Source organism: Cetorhinus maximus, unplaced genomic scaffold (genome assembly GCF_964194155.1).
Source record: "Cetorhinus maximus unplaced genomic scaffold, sCetMax3.hap1.1 HAP1_SCAFFOLD_3273, whole genome shotgun sequence".
Classification (NCBI taxonomy): domain Eukaryota; kingdom Metazoa; phylum Chordata; class Chondrichthyes; order Lamniformes; family Cetorhinidae; genus Cetorhinus; species Cetorhinus maximus.
Window position 1 is genome coordinate 12399 of NW_027599192.1, and position 13535 is coordinate 25933.

At 54.9% G+C, this 13535-nt stretch overlaps 1 protein-coding gene across 1 annotated transcript; it reads left to right on the forward strand.

Moving 5' to 3' along the window:
* The first annotated feature begins 959 nt into the window (after positions 1 to 959).
* Positions 960 to 13242, forward strand: LOC144677916 (deoxyribonuclease gamma-like). The gene is made up of 8 exons (XM_078537895.1): positions 960 to 1278; positions 3575 to 3663; positions 4472 to 4558; positions 9849 to 9961; positions 11868 to 11980; positions 12170 to 12327; positions 12944 to 13040; positions 13153 to 13242. The coding sequence occupies exons 1-8, from the start codon at positions 1144 to 1146 to the stop codon at positions 13225 to 13227; spliced, it is 867 nt and encodes a 288-aa protein (XP_078394021.1). The 5' UTR covers positions 960 to 1143; the 3' UTR covers positions 13228 to 13242.
* Positions 13243 to 13535: the final 293 nt, after the last annotated feature.

A 13535-nucleotide genomic window follows, 5' to 3' on the forward strand; every position in this document is an offset into this window, starting at 1 on the left:
CCACTCTGCCTGCTCCCGGCCACCAGCGAGAATGTCACCTCCACGTTGACCCCATCGGAGTTACTTCCCAACATGAACATCACGTGGAAGGAGGGAGCAGGTTTCATTTCTGTAGGGCCTCCTCAGCACTGACCCTCCGACAGCGCGGCGCTCCCTCAGCGCCGACCCTCCGACAGCGCGGCGCTCCCTCAGCGCCGACCCTCGCGGTTTCAGTCCCGCCGCTTGGCAGCCGTCTACGGGACTTGGTGGCGTCCGCTTCCGGAGCTCAAAGCCTCGAATCCAAACCCTGGAGCGGGGTCGAGGACCCTGGGGCTCCTGTCTGGGTGATGCGGGAGCTACGTGACACACCCTCGCTGCGGCCAGTGTGCTAAAACCACCCCGTGGTGGTGCGGGTTAGCAGCGAGGTGGAGCTGCTCGTGGGACCGTCCGATTGCACAGAGTGAGGGCAGGCCCAGGATCTGCTGCCGGCTCTTATCAGTGACACTGACGGGCACGTGACAGACAGAGAGGGAGAGAAATCGGGCTGGCGAAGCAGCCACTGCTGACTCTGCGTGCAGTCAGCACTAAAACACAAGGCTGCAGATCCTGCCCGTCCGGCCGCACTCTTTACACGCTTGCTGTGGTCAGCACAATTCGGGGGGGACCAGCCTTCGTTGGCCACGGCAGACGTCCGGTCACCACAGGCAGGTGCGTTTATTCCCCGGATCTGGGGGCCTTCGGTGTGCTGCTCCGCGTCCCTCCCCCTCCCCCCCCCCCCCCCCCCCTGTGCTAGTGGGGCGTCGGGGACCTTGCGTCTGACACGCTGAGACAAGGCGGGGTGAATTCCGGGTTTAGGGAGGGCGAGGGGTTCGGTGCCGGGGGGAGGGAGGTGAGGAACGCGGGGGTCCCCGCTCGCGATTGCCACTCCGCGTGTCGGGGCAGCTGGGGAGGGGGGGGAATGAGGCTCAGCGGTGATGCCTCATGTTGCCGAATTGCCCGGGCATCTCGCTCAGGAGAGAGGACGGCCCAGGATGGGTGACGCTGCCTCTTGTGGGGACAGGGAGGGTGTAACGTCCTCATAAGGCGAGAAGTGGCTCACCGCCCATTTAATCTCTCTCTCTGTCTCTCTCCCCTTGGCTGCCCTGTTCAGTCACGGCTCCAGCCATGAGACAGGTCCTGTTCCTATGCGCCCTGCTGGCCTGTCACTGTTCCCTCGCCTTCCGCATCTGCTCCTTCAACATCCAGTGCTTTGGAGAAAGCAAAGCCAGCAACCCGGACATCATGGCCATCATCACCAAGGTACGTGGTCACTCAACCTCCCAGGAACCCTGTCCCTGTCACCAGCCTGTCCACGCTGTCGGAGGGTCAGTGCTGAGGGAGCGCCGTGCTGTCGGAGGGTCAGTGCTGAGGGAGCGCCGCACTGTCGGAGGGTCAGTGCTGAGGGAGCGCCGCACTGTCGGAGGGTCAGAGCTGAGGGAGTGCCGCGCTGTGGGAGGGTCAGTGCTGAGGGAGCGCCGCACTGTCGGAGGGTCAGAGCTGAGGGAGTGCCGCACTGTTGGAGGGTCAGTGCTGAGGGAGCGCCGCGCTGTCGGAGGGTCAGAGCTGAAGGAGTGCCGCGCTGTCGGAGGGTCAGCGCTGAGGGAGCGCCGCGCTGAGGGAGCGCCGCACTGTCGGAGGGTCAGTGCTGAGGGAGCGCTGCACTGTCGGAGGGTCAGCGCTGAGGGAGCGCTGCATGGTCGGAGGGTCAGCGCTGAGGGAGCGCTGCGCTGTCGGAGGGTCAGTGCTGAGGGAGTACCGCACTGTTGGAGGGTCAGAGCTGAGGGAGTGCCGCACTGTTGGAGGGTCAGAGCTGAGGGAGTGCCGCGCTGTTGGAGGGTCAGTGCTGAGGGAGCGCCGCGCTGTCAGAGGGTCAGTGCTGAGGGAGCGCCGCACTGTTGGAGGGTCAGAGCTGAGGGAGTGCCGCACTGTCGGAGGGTCAGAGCTGAAGGAGTGCCGCACTGTCGGAGGGTCAGTGCTGAGGGAGCGCCGCACTGTCGGAGGGTCAGTACTGAGGGAGCGCCGCAATGTCGGAGGGTCAGTGCTGAGGGAGCGCCGCACTGTCGGAGGGTCAGTGCTGAGGGAGCGCCACACTGTTGGAGGGTCAGTGCTGAGGGAGCGCCGCACTGTGGGAGGGTCCGTGCTGAGGGAGCGCCGCGCTGTCGGAGGGTCAGCGCTGAGGGAGCGCCGCGCTGAGGGAGCGCCGTACTGTCGGAGGGTCAGTGCTGAGGGAGCGCCGCGTGGTCGGAGGGTCAGTGCTGAGGGAGCGCCGCACTGTCGGTGGGTTACATTTCCTATATCACAACAAGGATGACCCTTCGAAACTCCATCATTAGCTGTGAGGCGGGAGGAGAGGTTCCGAGGTGGTGAAAGCTGCTATAGAAATGAAACTTCCTCCCTCCCTTCCTGTAATGTTCAGGTTGGGAAGGGGTTTCGATAGGGTCGACGTAGAGAAGATGTTTCCACTTGTGGGGGACGGGGGTAGGGAGAGACCAGAACTAGGTGGGGGGCCATCAATATAAGACAGTCAGTAATAAACCCGATCGGGATGGGGGGAATTCAGGAGAAAGGTCTTTACCCGGAGAGCGGGGAGAACGTGGAACTCGCTCCAACAGGGAGGGGGTGGAGGTGAATCGTGTCGATGTGTTTAAGGAGCTGGATAAACACACGAGGGGGGGGAAGGGATAGAAGGATACGGGGGATAGGGGGAGATTAAGTAGGGAGGATGCTGGTGTGGGGGTGGAAACTCCGGCACGGAGCAGAGGGGCCGAATGGCCTCTTTGTCGGTTGTTGTAAGACAGAGGCCTCCTGCTAATCAGTATTTCCTAATAACCCTCACCTCCCTTGTGGTGTAACAGTCGTTAATCTTTTTCTAACACTCGGCTGGTGATACTTCCCCCCACTGCTGACACAGACATTGTGGTCATTCGGGGTGCCCCGAATGTGCTCTTACCATTCCCCTTGACCAGGAGCCTCCGGCGCACTCCCCACCTCCCACCCAGCCCCCACCGCGGCCTCTCGGCCGTGTCTGTCCCGCCTGCCCACCGCCTGCCACCCCAGAACTTCCCCTATCCCTTGGGCACCCGCCCACTTCACCACCCCCGGCACGACGCCTCCACTAAAGACATCGTCACCTCCCCTTTCAGAATTCCCAAGGGTACCTTCCGTCCGAGACACCCCTGGGCCCTCTCCTCCGCTCCCGCCCTCGATAGAACCCTCCGACGTGCCTCAGTGCTGACGGGAGGTCACCTCGACCGGAGGCCTAGGCTCTGCCCCCCCCTCACCCTGGGGCCCTGCGGGGTACCTCCAGTGACCCCCGCTCAAAACCCGCAGCCCCGTCCGTCATCCCCTAGGACGTAAACCCAGTGCCCGGTCTGGGGCAAATTGACCTCAGCGGGGTGTACCGTGTACAGGGGGAATCGCTTGACCGTCAGGCGCTCAACTGGTTGACCGTTTCCCAGGGAGCGCTGGCCCATTTTGCAAATCCTCGGACCAGTTCAGGCTCAACGGGCCATTTCGCCGCCTGCGGGGATAACCTGGTGTTTGTGTTGCCGGGCAGATTGTGGCGCGATGTGACGTGTGTCTGCTGATGGAGATCCGCGACTCGTCGGGCGAGGCGGTCGACCAGCTGCTCCAGATGTTGAACAGGTGAGGGCTCCGGGTGTCGACCTGCCTCGCGACCTCGGCGCCGCGGTTTGACCCCCGAGACGAGCTTCCGGCCTCATGTCCCCGCGGCCATCTGAGTCCGACCCTTTCCCGCCTCCAGTGACGTCACCATGGCTCCGCCCCCTGTCGTAGCGCTTTGGCTGCAGAAACCCTCGTCCGCGCCTTCGTCCCCCCCCAGACTCGACTTATTCCAACGCTCTCCTGGCTGCTCTCCCACATCGGACCCTCTCTCCATATCTCTGTAACCTCCTCCAACCCTCCCTATCTCTGTAACCTCCTCCAATCCCTCCCTATCTCTGTAACCTCCTCCAGCCCCTACACCCCTCCCTATCTCTGTAACCTCCTCCAACCCTCCCTATCTCTGCAACTTCCTCTGGCCCCTACAACCCTCCCTATCTCTGTAACCTCCTCCAGCCCCTACAACCCTCCCTATCTCTGTCACCTCCTACAACCCTCCGAGATCTCTGCGCTCCTCCAATTCCGGCCTCTCGAGCATCCCCCGATTCCCATCGCTCCGCCATTGGCGGCCGTGCCTTCAGCTGCCTGGGGGGTGCCCCTGAGCTCTGGAATTCCCTCCCTCAACCTCTCCGACCCTCTCCTCACGGCTCCTTTAAGACGCTGCTTAAAAAACCTGCCCCTAATATCTCCGCATGTGGCGCAGGGTTTAATTATTCTCTGATAAGCCCTCCTCTGAGGCCATAGGAGCAGGCTGACCCACCCACCTACCCCCGGCAGAGAGAGAGAGAGAGAGACAAGCCCAAAGCAGCTAACTCTCCCGCTCTCCCCGCAGGTATGACCAGAAGCATCAGTACACCTACATGGCCAGCAAGAGTCTCGGGGAGAAGAGCTACAAGGAGCAGTACGTCTTCGTCTACAGGTACCCCTGCCGGGAGGAGGGAGCTCGGGCTCGTCAAAGAGGGGGAGCTGGTGCCCTGTGACCAGCACCCGGAGCTAGGAGCAGGCCATTCGGCCCCTCGGGCCTGCTAAGCATCACTCGGGTTGATCCCGGGGATGGAGGGATTTCCTTATGAGGAGAGGTTGAGCAGGTTGGGCCTGTACTCATTGGAGTTTAGAAGAATGAGAGGCGACCTTATTGAGACATGTCAGATTCTTAGGGGGTTTGACAGGGTCGAGGCTGAGAGGTTGTTTCCCCTTGTGGGAGAGTCTAGGACCAGAGATAATCTCAGAGTAAGGGGGTCGCCCATTTAAGACAGAGATGAGGAGGAATTTCTTCTCTCAGAGGGTAGTGAGTCTGTGGAATTCTTTACCGCAGAGGGCTGTAGAGGTTGGGTCATTAAGTATATTCAAGACTGAGATAGACAGATTTTTAATCAGTAAGGGAATCAAGGGTTATGGGGGAAAAGGCAGGAAAGTGGAGTTGAGGATTATCAGATCAACCACGATCTTCATTGAATGGTGGAGCAGACTCGATGGGCTGAATGGTCTACTTCTGCTCCTACGTCTTATGGTAACCTGTGTGTGGACCTGCAAGACGTGGGTACAACCCTCAATGAACATTTTGCCTTGGTCTTCACAATGGGAAAGGACGATGCAGGTATAGACATCAGGGTGAAGGGCGGTGAAACATTCGAGGAAATTAACGTAGAGGGGGAGGAGGTACTTGCGGGTTTAGCGGCCTTAAGAGCGGATAAATCCACAGGCCCGGGTGAGATGTGTCCCAGGCTGCTGAGGGAGGCGAGGGAAGAGATATCAGGGGCCCTGGCAGTAATTTTCAAATCCTCTCTGGCCACGGGTGAGGTGCCAGAGGACTGGAGGACTGCTAACGTTGTCCCGCTATTAAAACAAAAGGGAGGAAGGGATAGACCGGGAAATTACAGGCCGGTCGGTCTAACCTCGGAGGAGGGGAAGCTACTGGAAAGAATTCCGAGGGGCGGAGTGTATCTGCACTTGGAGAGAGACGGATTAGTGGGGGAGAGTCGGCATGGATTTGTTAAGGGAGGGTCACGTTTGACAAATTTGATCGAGCCTTTTGAGGAGGGAACCAGGAGTGTCGGTGAGGGTAATGCAGTTGATGTGGTCTACATGGACTTTAGCAAGGCTTTGGATAAGGCCCCTCATGGCAGACGGGGGTAAGAAACAAAGAGCCCATGGGATCCAAGGCTAAGTGGCACGTTGGATCCAGAATTGGCTGAGAGGCAGGGAGCAGAGGGTGATGGTGGGGGGGATGTTCCTGTGACTGGGAGTCTGTTTCCAGTGGGGTTCCACAGGGCTCGGTGCTGGGGTTGGACATCAATGATTTGGACTCTAACGTAGGGGGAATGATCAAGGAGTTCACGGGTGACACGAAAATTGGTCGGGTGGTAAACAGTGAGGAGGATAGCTGCAAACTGTAGGAGGATATCAATGGACGGGTCAGGTAGGCAGAGCAGTGGCAAATGCAATTCAACCCGGAAAAGTGTGAGGTAATGCACTTGGGGAGGGCTGACAAGGCAAAGGGTCACACTATGAATGGTAGGACCCTGGAAAGTACTGAAGATCAGAGGGACCTTGGTGTGCATATCCACAGATCCCTGAAGATAGCGGGACAGGTAGATAAGGTGGTTAAGGAGGCATATCGGATACTTGCCTTTATTAGCCAAGGCATAGAATATAAGAGCAGGGAGGTTATGCTAGAACTGTATAAAACGCTGGTTAGGTCACAACAGGAGTACTGCCTGCAGTCCTGGTCACCGCATTATAGGAAGGATGTGATGGCACTGGAGAGGGTGCAGAGGAGATTCACCAGGATGTTGCCATGGGCTGGAGGGTTTGAGCTATGAGGAAAGGTTGGACAGGCTGGGGTTGTTTCCCTTGGAGCAGCGAAGGTTGAGAGGGGACCTGATAGGAGGTGTGTAAGATTGTGAGGGGCAGAGATAGGGTGGATAGGAAGGCACTTTTTTCCATTAGTAGAGGAGTCAACAACCAGGGGACATAGATTGAAGGTAAGAGGTAGAAGGGAAAACAACCCCAGCCTAAGAGGGGAGTTGAGGAGAAATATTTTCACCCAGAGGGTGGTGGGAATCTGGAACTCACTGCCTGAGAGGGTGGTAGAGTCAGAAACTCTCATAACATTTAAGAAGTATTTAGATATTCACTTGTGTTGCCATAGCCTCCAGGGCTGTGGGCCAAGCGCTGGACTATGGGATTGGTGTGGCCAGGTCTTTGTTGACCAGCGCGTACGTGATGGGCCGAATGGCCTCCTTCTGTGCTGTAAACATTTGAGTTGATGAGACTCTCCTGTCCGTCCCCCTCATAACCCTCAACTCCCCTCGTCGATCAGAAATCTGTCTCACTCGGCCTTGAATATATTCAGTGACCCGACCCCCACTGCTCTCTGGGGGCGGGGAGAGAATTCCACAGACTGACCACCCTCTGAGAGAAGAAATTCCTCCTCATCTCCGTCTTCAATGGGAGACCCCTCATTCTGAAACTGTGCCCCCTCCCCCTTTGTTCTAGATTCCCTCCCACGAGGGGAGGGACACATCCCCTCAGCATCCACCCTGTCAAACCCCCTCCCCTCAGAATCTGATATGTTTCAATAAGATCACCTCTCATTCTTCTAAACTCCAATGGGTAGAGGCCCAACCTGCTCAACCTTTCCTCATCAGACAAACCCCCTTCGTCCCAGGAATCGGCCGAGTGAACCTTCTCTGAACGGCTTCCGATGCAAGTCTGTCCCTCCTGAAGTAAGGGGACCAGAACTGTCCACAGTGCCCCAGGAACGGCCTCACCAACGCCCTGTCCAGTTGTAGCAAGACTTCCCCACTTTTATACTCCATCCCCCCCCTCGCAATAAAGGACAACTTTCCATTTGTCTTCCTCATCACTCGCTGCATCTGCATACCAACTTTTTGAGATTCATGTCCCAGGACACCCAGATCCCTCTGCACCGTATAGACCCATTGTCCTTCCTCTCACCAGGTTGGTGGCTGTTGCCATGGAGACAGTCTGTTGCGGTTTCCCAAGGCTAGTCACAAGAGGTGGCCGAACCATTGAGCAACAGGAAAGCCATTGCAATCTTGGCCTTCATTGCAAGAGACTGCAAGAGGAAGGAAGTCTTGCAACAATTGTTCGAGGCTTGCCTAACATCAGACCTTAAGTGCTATGTACAGTTTTGTTCTCCTTATTTAAGAGAATCTAGCCATCGACTCTTGACGTTCAATGGCATTACCATCACTGAATCCCCCACTATCAACATCCTGGGGGTTACCATTGACCAAACTGAACTGGACCCAGCCATATAAATACTGTGGCTACAGGAGCAGGTCAGAGGCTGGGAATCCTGCGGAGAGTAACTCACCTCCTGACTCCCCCAATGCCTGTCCACCATCTACAAGGCACAAGTCAGGAGTGTGATGGAATACTCTCCACTTGCCTGGATGAGTGCGGCTCCCACAACACTCAAGAAGCTCGACACCGTCCAGGACAAAGCAGCCCCGCTTGGTCGGCGCCCCATCCACAAACATTCACTCTCCCCCACCACCGACGCACAGTGGCAACAGTGTGTGTGTACCATCTACAAGATGCACTGCAGCAACTCGCCAAGGCTCCTTCGACAGCGCCGCCCAAACCCACCACCTCTACCGCCTAGAAGGACAAGGGCAGCAGACACATGGGGAACATCACCACCTGCAAGTTCCCCTCCGAGCCACTCACCATCCCGACTTGGAAATATATCGGCCGTTCCTTCACTGTCGCTGGGTCAAAATCCTGGAACTCCCTACCTAACAGCACAGTGGGTGTACCTACACCATACGGGGACTGCAGCGGCTCAAGAAGGCGGCTCACCCCCCACCTTCTCAAGGACAATACAGGATGGGCAATAAATGCTGGCCTAGCCAGAGATGCCCACATCCCAGAAATGAATAAAAAAATACTTAAGGAGGGATATACTTGCCCTTGAGGCAGTGGAACCAAGGTTCACCAGCCTGATTCCTGGGATGCGGAGATTATCCTATGAGAAGAGATTTGTAGACTGTTTGCTGTAGTCAGTTGTTTAAATACTCTGTAGACTGTTTGCTAGTGTTTAAATAGACTCTGTAGATTGTTCGCTAGTGTGCCGTTTAAATAGACTGCCGACTGTTTGCTGTAATGCGCTGTTTAAATAGACTCTGTAGACTGTTTGCTAGTGTTTAAATAGATTCTGTAGATTGTTTGCTAGTGTATTTAAATAGACTCTGTAGACTGTTTGCTAGTGTCATTTAAATAGACTGTAGACTGCTAGTGTGTAGTTTAAATAGACTAGACTGTTTGCTGTAGTGCGCTGTTTTAACAGACTGCTTGCAAGTGTTGTTTAAATAGACTCTGTAGACTGTTTGCTGTAGTGCGCTGTTTAAAGAAATTGTGTAGACTGTTTGCTGTAGTGTGCTATTTAAATAGACTCAGTAGACTGTTTAGTGTGTCATTTAACTAGGCTCTGTAGACTGTGCTAGTGTTATTTAAATAGATGTTGTAGTACGCTGTTTAAATAGACACTGTAGACTGCTAGTGTGTCGCTTAACTAGACTCTCTAGACTGTTTGCAAGTGTTGTTTAAATAGGCTCTGTAGTCTGCGGTGTGGCACTGTTTAAATGGGCTCTGTGGACTATTTGCTAGTTTGTCATTTAAATAGATTCTGTAGACTGTTTGCTAGCTTGTTGGTTAAATTGACTCTGTTGGCTGTGAATCGCGGTACGGCTATCCTCTGAGGAGAGATTGAGTAGAACGGGCCAATGTTCCCTGGAGGTTAGAAGAATGAGAGGTGACCCCATGGAAATGAATAAAAATCTCAGAGGGGTTTGACAGGGTCAACGCTAAGAGGCTGGTCCCCAGCCCCCCTCTTTGGGCTGAGATGAGGAGAAATTCCTTCACTCCAAGGGTTGTGGATCCTTGGAATTCTCACGTCCAGTCGTCGAGACAGAGATCATGAAATTTTCAGGCATGGAGGGGGGGGAGTTTTGGGACAAGGCAGGAGAAGGGATGCTGAGGTAGAAGATCGGCCATGATCGTATTGAGAAGGGGGTGGGGGGAAGACCTCATTCTGCTTTTTCAACAGGGTCAGTCAGATCTAGTGAGTGCCGGAGGGGAGTGGGAGGGGGTGGGGAAACAATCGGCCTAGACAGACTGAAACTGTTTGTAAAGGAGGGGGCGGTGGTCTCAAATTGTCGCTCTCTCTCTCTCTTTGAAAGGTCAGATGTGGTGAAGATTACAGATAGTTACCAGCATGAAGCCGACCAGAATGGAGGCCTGCAAACCTTTGCCCGAGATCCGCTAATTGTCCGCTTTTCCTCACCTAGAACTGGTAAGGAAGTCGCTTGCGCTCAAGCCGACAGCTAGTCAATTGTTCTGAGAGTCCTGCAAGGGGTTGGGTTCAGGGGGAGTCAAAACTGCATGCGGAATGACGCAGAGCACACGGCACAGGAACCGGCCTGGTGCTCGTCAAAGAACAGCCCCAGCGCAGGAGGCAGCCATTCGGCCCCTCCGGCCTGTGCTGGCCCCTCTGCAAGAGCAACTCACTCAGTCCCACTCACTCACTCCTTCCTTCCCCGGTAACCCGGCGCATTCTACCTCTTCAGATGACAATCCAATTCCCCCCCTTTGGAAAGCCTCGGTTGACCCTGCCCCCCCCACACTCTCAGGCAGCGCGTTCCAGATCCTAACCACTCGCCGCGTGAAAAAAATTCTCCTCGCGTCTCCGTCGCTGCTTTTACCGATCGCCTTAAACCCGCGTCCCTCTGGTTCTCGATCCTCCCGCCAATGGGAACAGTTTCTCCCTCTGTCCACTCTGTCCCCAGACCCCCCCCTCGTGATTTTGAACACCCTCCACCAAATCTCCTCTCGACCTTCTCTTCTCCGAGGAGAACAGTGCCAACTTCTCCAATCCATCCACGGAACTGAAGTCCCCTCATCCCCGGAACCATCCTCGTCAATTTCTCTGTACCCTCTGCAATATCTTCAGTCCTGTTCTGGCCAGAATTGGCCTAACTGCGCCACACCAGTGTTTCATGAATGTTTAGCACAACTTGCTAGTCTCTCTACTCAATGTCTTTACTTATAGAGCCCAACTCATTAGCGTACACTAAAAACCGATCTAGAACAAGTGTAAGATGCCAGTCACTTCAAGCCCCGCAAGGGACAGGAAGGGGTTGTAACGGGTCTAACGCACACAAGTTGTATTCTCTGACTGTCCTCCACTCACTGCGTTCCACCAGAGACCTTGTCCTGCTTTTATCAGGAGTCGCTGAGTTCAGTTTATAGACTCTTGTACACTGTCTGCTAGAGTGTGCTGTTATGTAGACTCTGTAGACTGTTTGCTGTAGAACACCGTTTAAATAGACCCTGTAGACTGTTTGATAGAGTCGTTTAAATAGACCCTATACTGTTTGCTGTAGTATGCGGTTATGTAGACTCTGTAGACTGTTTGTCGTAGAAGTTTGAATAAACTCTGTAGACTGTTTGCTGTAGAACACAGTCTAACTAAACACTGTAGACTGTTTGCTGTGGTGTGCTGTTTAAATAGACTCTAGCTTGTTTGGCATTGCGCACTGTTTAGTCTCTGTAGACCGCTGTAGTATGCCATTATGTAGACTGTTTGCTGTAGAACACTGTTTAAATAGACTCTGTAGACTGTTTGATAGTGTCGTTTAAATAGACCCTATACTGTTTGCTGTAGTATGCGGTTATGTCGACTCTATAGACTTGTAGAGCACTGTTTAAATAAACTCTGTAGACTGTTTGCTGTCGTGTGCCATTACGTAGACTGTTTGCTGTAGCGCACTGTTTAAATAAAACTCTGTAGACTGTTTGCTGTGGTGTGCTGTTTAAATAGACTCTGTAGCATGTTTGGCATTGTGCATTGTTTAGTCTCTGTAGACTGTTTGCTGTAGTGTGCCATTACATAGACTGTTTGCTGTAGTGCACTGTTTAAGTAGGCTCTGTAGACTGTTTGCTGTGGTGTGCTGTTTAAAAAGACTCTAGCTTGTTTGGTGTTGTGCGCTGTTTAGACTGTTTTCTGCAGTGTGCCATTATGTAGACTCTGTAGACTGTTTGCTACGCTGCCCTGTATAGATAAACCCTGCGGACTGCTTGCTGTTGTCCTGCCCCGCCTCCAGCTCGACGACTAGCACGGGGCGCGTCCGCAGATGTCTTGTGATCACTGTCAAAGCCCCAGCTCACCTACCTTCATCTTGTCCTTCCCCCCCCACCAGCGATTAAAGATTTTGTCCTGATCCCCCTGCACACGCCCCCAGACAAAGCGGCGCGCGAGATCGACAACCTGTACAATGTCTTTCTGGAGGTCAAACTCAAATGGGACATCGAGGTAAGAGAGATTGGGATGTAGGGGGGTGGGGGGGGGGAAATAAGGGAGACGGGGTGTTTGGGGGGGCACGGCGGAGGGTCTGATGGTGGGGTGGGGGTACCCAAACTCCCTTGAACTGGGCAGCAAGCCCTCATCCTGCTAGGCCCCCCTGTTAAGATACTTGTTTCTCTTATCCAAACCCTCCTGCAGGACATGATGTTCCTGGGAGACCTGAATGCGGACTGCAAGTACGTGTCGCTGAAGGACTGGGAAGGCATCCGACTGCGCAGCAAGCCGGGCTTCCATTGGCTGATCGGCGACAACGAGGACACCACCGCCAGCGTGAAAACGGACTGCGCCTACGACAGGTAGCCGCGTCGTCGCTTGCTGGCACAGAGCTCGAGTCTTGCTGGGGGGGGAAAAAAAAAAGGACATTCGGTCGCGTCCCCTCCAGAGATAAAGCCCGGCGCTCGGTTCGCCCAGTCTCTCGGGCGATTCCCGCGATGGGGCAGCACTCGCCGGACACTCCCGAGTGCGCTCAGTCGCGGAGCTCGTAATGTGGCTCATTTATACGTGCTACACATTCGCAGGCAAGGGCCCATCCTCTGCAAACAAGAGGGACACGTTCAAGCCTTGCACCTTTTTTTATTTAACCCGTACACTTTGGCGGGGGGGGGAGCCTGTGGTTTCCCCCATTGGTTCCTCCATGGCAACCCCTCGGCCAATCAGCGCCGGTTTCCCCTTTCGGACGCAAACTGTTTGAAATTTGGCGTTCTGGTGTTTGTCCGGACTGACGCAAAGTGAAACGTTTTGGCGACGCCGGGCCATAGGTTAGAAACCCTCGAACGTCGGGGCAGCCATTTTTAAAGAGAGAAATCGAGGGTTATGCTAGAAGGCAGGGGTAGACGCCAACAGATAATTGGCCCAACTGCTCCCTCCCGTCCGCTAGTCTCCAAATTCACTCCACCCTTTCTCGCCTGGCAGGATCATCGTACACGGTAATACATTCCTCAAAGCCATCGTGCCGGGGTCCGCTCGGGTGTTCAACGTCCAGGAGGAGTTCAAACTGACGCCGAAGGAGGTGAGGAATATTGACCAGGCAGCGCGCGTGGGCTCACCCTTCTGGGGGAACTCCACTCTGTTTTTTTTAATGTTTCGCATTTTTGTTTCCCCCCCCTTTCTTGACCTCCCAGGTGATGGAAGTGAGCGACCACTATCCGGTGGAGGTGAAACTGAAACTGGAGCAGGCGGCCCGCACTGAACTGTGACCCCCTCCCCTCCCCACCAAAGACGTGGCGAGGAGAGCTGCCCACTGCGAACGCCAATCTTTGTCAGCTCAGCACGCCCACCGCTCATACCGGGAAGAGGGAGGGTCAAAACCTTTCGTTTTTCCCTCCCTTAGGATTCTTCATGGTTTCTCAAAGAGAGCTGTTTCTTTTTCTTTTAATTTTCATTTCTGGGGGCTGCTTTATGGCTTTCGGGGACTCCTCATTCTCACTGACTGATGGGATTAGCTGGCGCACTGATGCAGTAAGATGACCGTCCACACTCGCGCTAACATATTGACCATCTGGAC